Below are 6000 nucleotides of genomic sequence, written 5' to 3' on the forward strand. Positions count from 1 at the left end.
CTGTAGTCACTACAACAACACTGCGGGTTTGGAAGTGGGAGAAGTTAATGAAGACAGTGATAGCATTTCAAAGTAAATGTACTCAAATAACCTCAGAAGTGAGAGTTGCAGGGGGAAAGGAGAATAGAGTGAGGGTGTGAAAGGGTTTGTTAGAGTTGCAGAGGCTGCAGCTTGCCAAGGAGCTATTTTTGCTTTGTTAATGTGGCTATTTTATCTCCATTTTATGAGAAGCTTTTTGTTTAGCGCAGGCATGTCGGGACTGAATGACACTGGCAAACTGATTAATGATCACCACATTTCAAAACCTATTAATCCAGGGAGTCACACCTAATCTTTTCCATCCTGAGTTGTAAACAAGCGCTTTATCTTAATGTATTTGATTGTTCTGTGTTACAACATCAAGCCATAGTTACATGCTCTAATCACACACTGCCCTGATAATAAACAGGTCTTTTTTCCCTCCTTATGGTCCAGCAACGTACTCAAACTGCTCCCTGCCCAGTGCATGCCTTTCCTTAAAAGAACTACAAATGTTGTGTTATGGACGATAGATCCTAAGATTCCTCACACTGAGGTTAACTTTCACTACAACAGAATCTGCTGATGTTGCCATTAGATTCATAGAAAACTGCTTCTGACTTTTTGTGATTTGTACTACTGGCTTCATCAGAAAACATCTTCCTGCAGTGTTTGCTGGTTTTTAGTACCACATAGTAAATAGCATCAGTGTCCATATAATTTTCCTTTGTCTGTCTGGAACTGTTTCTTAGAGTTATGGGTGTTCTGCCAGTTCGTGGTCAGAACTGAGCCAGTACTTTCTGGGTCCCTTCAAGTGTCACCACATAGCCTAATCTCGTGCACACACAGTTATACAGGTTGGACTGGAAGTGCTCTGAGACCAGCCAGAGCTGAGACTTAAGTGACAAGCGTAGCTGACAAAGAGACACGGCACAATTGTTATGGAAAATATTGGTCAAAGCATAAATAGGTTAGGATTTGTTGCTTTTGGACGACATCCAGAACCACTGTCAAGCTCAAGACAAGTGCAAAGAACATCTCCAAAGCTGTGCGTGCTTGCTGGCACAACAAATACTCACATTTGTTGAAAGAACACTCTGATTTAGCACTGCACACTAAAGTTGACAGCTCAACCTCTGACAGTCAGCTCAGAAATCCTGGCATAATCCTCAACCTGCATGCCTCAGCAGAGTTGAGGAGTGGGTTGTAAATAGACTGTAAAGTGTAAAACTAGTGGAGTTTCCCCATTAGGGTCTGACACTACACACTGTTTATGTACTGTACAGTAGATACAGTAAGATACAAATCATCAACCAACATGCAAGCACCTGCAACTCTCAACCACCTGCAACCAGAGCAGCAGAGGAAAATGAGTGGCCAAAAAGGTGGTTTTCAACTTTTCTGCTTTTACCTGCAACTCTACAGCTACAACCAATTGACCATCCACTGACTGTATTTTAGATAAGGCTTATTCATGATGAAACAGATGATGAAACCGTGTCCAAAACACAGAAATAATAATGTGATATTATGTGTTTCTTTTTAATAATTCAACTGAGATTGTTGATTGAAACTTAAAGCGATGTAATGAATTAAACTTTCATTTATTCTAGTGTCTCAGTTGTGACACTTTGCTGCTTTTGTTGGTCCTATGTGACAGTAAACTGAATATCTTTGGGTTTTGGATTGTAGCCTGAATTAAACAAGTCATTTGAAGATATAATCATGTATTCAGAGATAAATGGAAATGGGTATTTCCCCATTATTTCATAAATTAAAAGATAATTGTCAGATTAACTGATAATAAAAAATAACAGAGCAAGCTCTCTAATGCACAGTAAGGTTTCTCTCACAATGGAACTATGTCTATAGCTGGAGGAGAAAAAGAGGGCAGATCAATGTCCAGGTAAACCTGCTGTATGACATACTTCTTCATCCAAACATATGGAAACACTGCAGCCAGTGTGTGTGTGTGTGTGTGTGTGTGTGTGTGTGTGTGAGATAGACAGTGCATCATTATTCATGTGAAATCATGTTCCTGAAATATTGTATGTGTCCTTACAAAGTGTCCAAAATGTTTTGGGCCTGTATCTCTGCAGCACAATGAATTATACACCGACTCCACAGCAGCAGCCTTTTACTTCAGTATCTTTCATATCCCTTCAGTATAGCAGAGAATCTATTTTGCCATGCAGCAGCACTTCAGGCCCAGCTCTGATTGATTGTCTGTTAAACTGTTAGTGTCTGAGAGACCGTCTGCCAGGAAGCCTTAAAATGTGACTGAGTCCAAAGCACAAGCACAAGCCTACAGAAAGGAAGCAAGTGCCTTGAGTACAGTGGATAAACTGAGCTAATTAGAATGGATGTGTAATTTGAAAGTAAGAGTTTGGCACAAAGCTGGCCAAATCTCACCCCCGCATGCACTATGCACCAATACAGTACATACTTCTATTTGGAGAGTGAAGTCTGGCATCATCTTTAGTGTATAAGTATCACCAACACATACACTGAGACAAAGTTATCAGCTACAGAAGCAATGAAGCAAGGATCATGAGTAAATTTGCACTTCAGCGCACCTCTGCAGATTGTCTGAAACAGCAGGAAATTGGAACATAGGTGGGAACACTGCGAGTTATATGACCAGGACAAACAAGATAATAAAAAATGAAGCTGCTCTGCTCTGAGTTGTTTGAGAGAAAAGTACTGCATACTTGATTATTTCAGTCATCATTTCAAACCAAACAATCTATAGTATTTAAGTGCTCCAAGTATGAAAATTTTCTTCTTATATGACAGAAAATTTAATCTTTTTTAAATAAATTGTAAAAGTAAATTAAGAAAATTCATTAAAAAGTATTTCTTAAAAAGTCACACATAAGAATCAGAGAGTTGGACAGAATACAAACCTGTAAAAAGTGAAAAAGAATAGAAAAGTTCTGTTTAAAGGCACAATTGGGCTGAGGTACACTGATTATTTTGGGCTGTAGGATGAACCAAACAAGGCACTTTGCCATCACCCTGTGCTCTAGGACACAACTGTCAATTTCTCACTAGAACTCAATGTAGACACAGTACAGGTAATCTTTTCCCAGTACCACTATGTTATTCTGACACACTGAACTCAGGTTTAACCTTAAAACTGTCACAAACGTAAGTTGTGCAAAACAAAGTTCATAACATTCAAAACTGCATTTCATATACATCAGTGAATACAGAATATATATATGTAGGATCTGACTTAAGTTTGTTTTAGTCCTAATAAAAAAATATTCTATGCTTATTGAATGTGTTGAGATAAACTGCACCATCTGACAACTGATATATTCATACTTAAAAAAAAAAAAAAAGCATCCTAAGCTGTGGACACAGTGAACGTGCACACAAACAGAACTGCTGTGAAGTCTGTAAAAGTAAAATCCTTTAATAATCATGTCAAATATTGGCTTTAGATTCTCATGGATGTGCCTATGGGATGGACCACACAGGAGCAAGGCAGGTTAGAACATCCACTAAGTTCAGCTGTCAGCCAGTTGGAGGTGGCCACAGGAGACCACATATCTCAAAAACCTTCAGGAGGTTTTCCAAAAATCAGTTGCATGCAGAGTAGTCATGTCAGCTGCACATTTTGTGGTCTGCCAAAGACCCCTGCCTACATGTTTCTGTCATCTCAGCATGTGTCTGAGCTCACAGGTGTCCAACTGTGCCTCCCTGCTAGAAGACTACAGCGGGTGATTTACCTTGACTTCTCCTGTCGTGTCTTCCTCCCATGTGGCATTAATACAGGCATATATTGGAACCAGTGTGTCGCAGGATTGGACAGCATTAGGAAACCCAATACCCAATCAACAACTGATTCTGGCTATAAAAGCACCTCTGACAGTCCTGTCACTAAGAGGCTGTGTCAACAACGTGGAGTCAGGTGCAGATGAAATATAGCCGTGCGTAATGCATCCCCCCACCGTCCGATGGGAGCTATGGACGCACGGTGTAACGATAAAAATGATAAGATGAACAAAAGGCATCAGGGCCATGCGTATTTTTACTGACAACCACTGGCGGTTTTATCCATTTGGCTCCTTGATGTTTTGGGGCATCCCTGCGCTCCCTAAGCGCGCGCACACACAGTAGGTCCTGAATAAAACCAAAAGGTGAAGGGCACCCCCGTTTATTGGCCTCATGTAAAGTGCTACTTCAAGTCAGGGGAGTGCAGTTTCGGTGGGACACTCTAGCCATTTTGATTGCCCTTCTTGTCCCAGACAAAAGCGATACTTTCTCCCCACCTCACAAAAACAGGACCTACCTGGTAATCTCGAAGCTGCAACCTTTCCTGAGGAGCAAGGCTCTTTTCCGCATGATGCCTTTGTCTCTTCCGAGGTACACATTTTTATCTGAATTCATGGGTGCTGCTGAGCAGGTAGGCTCGGGGAAACAACAGCGCTCTCCTTCTCAAGGAAGAAAAGTGAAAATTACAAAAATAAAAAAACGAGCACTGGACAGAGGATCGGAATTAGAAACGAGAGGGAGGCTGGCCCGAAAAGGAAGAGGATGAAAAAATTCCTTTGACGCTCAGCTCACCAGCGCAGCAAGGAAAGTGCTCCTGTAGACTTGCCCTCCTCGGGCTAGATTAAAGACGGCGTGTTGAAGCTTTTAGAGGTGCATGGTATCGAGTTTGGTGGTGTCTCCATGCAGGCTTACCGGAGCAGGCTGTACGCGAGGCTGCAGCACTGTGCTGAGGATCCTGTGATCCTGTACTAGCGCTCCTTCAGCCTCAGCCCGGCACTGTTGGCTGCTCCACAATGACTTAATGAGACCGATTGAGGGAGGGAGGGGAGAGGGAGAGAGAGAGAGAGAGAGAGAGAGAGAGAGAGAGAGAGAGAGAGAGAGAGAGAGAGAGAGAGAGAGAGAGGCACTGAGTGAAAGTGGGGATGTTACTTTGTCGGGGGAAAGGGAGAGACCGTGTTCTGTATGAATAAAGTCAGAATTAAGAGTTGACTATTCATCATCCAGTGAGTTTTTATTTATTTAGTAGGACAAGCTATAACTTTAATCTGGTGTCTGTGGGTGATAGTTTCAATTAAGAGAAAAAGCTATTTTTTTTATGCCATAGCTCCTTTGGACACTAAAAGCAAATTACAATCCATTTTCCTGATCAACACACTTTCTAAATTATAAGCCACTACAGACCGAGATGCCCATTAAGAGGTACACGTCCATTAAATAAAGTGCACTTCTCCTCCCTCCATTAAAGTGACATAATATGTAAAGAGAAGAATGAATAAAATAAAAAGACACGCTAGTGGTCCTATAACAAAGTCTTTTAATACGCAGTGAAACCTGTAGACTACAACTCTTCTTTGTCTGCCTGTGTTCAAGGGCCCATTTTCTCATAATCCATGCATTCTGTGATTGTACCACATAAAGATCTTTTTAGTGGTAAAGCCAACTGAAAATGCCTAAAGACCAACATTAGTAGCAGTTTATAATAAAAAAATGTAACTTTACTCTGTAATCACCTCTTTCTAAACTCTCCTTAGGTGTCCAGAGTTATATTTTACAGCAGATGAACTTTAAACTTTATGGAGGCCAGGCAAGTGTTTCTATCATGACATACTGCTAATTTTTCATCAAAATATCACAACTCAAAATGTGCAAAACACAGCCTGCACAGAGAAACCTGCCAAACCTCATCCCTGCTGACTTGAGCTGGTCTCATATAACAGTGGCCCTGTCATACTTTTGCAAGTGTTGCATTTATTTATTTATGGTGCTGAATATCTTGACAGTGCTTAGATCAGTTTGAAATCAAAGTAGAAAACATTTTTAAATAGACCAATGACTAAAAAACACTGGTCTAGTTTGCAGCACCCCATTAGTCTATTTGTTCCAGAGCTATAATATGAAATCAATTTTTACTCATGTTTTGATTTTTTTCTGCAATAATCATTAAAATATTCACATTCAGTTATTTCTTTAAGTTTTCCC

General features: G+C 40.6%; 1 protein-coding gene across 4 annotated transcripts in view; it reads right to left on the bottom strand.

Moving 5' to 3' along the window:
• The window catches only part of garnl3 (GTPase activating Rap/RanGAP domain like 3), a 51529-nt gene extending 46726 nt beyond the window's left edge, over positions 1–4803 (bottom strand). For all 4 annotated transcript variants that reach the window (XM_026297259.1, XM_026297256.1, XM_026297258.1 and 1 more), the window contains exon 1: positions 4319–4803. In XM_026297259.1, the coding sequence (XP_026153044.1) occupies positions 4319–4416 (98 nt within the window). In that variant the 5' untranslated portion in view covers positions 4417–4803. The remainder of the gene's footprint in view (positions 1–4318) is intronic.
• Positions 4804–6000: the final 1197 nt, after the last annotated feature.

This window comes from Mastacembelus armatus, chromosome 12 (genome assembly GCF_900324485.2).
Source record: "Mastacembelus armatus chromosome 12, fMasArm1.2, whole genome shotgun sequence".
Lineage (NCBI taxonomy): Eukaryota > Metazoa > Chordata > Actinopteri > Synbranchiformes > Mastacembelidae > Mastacembelus > Mastacembelus armatus.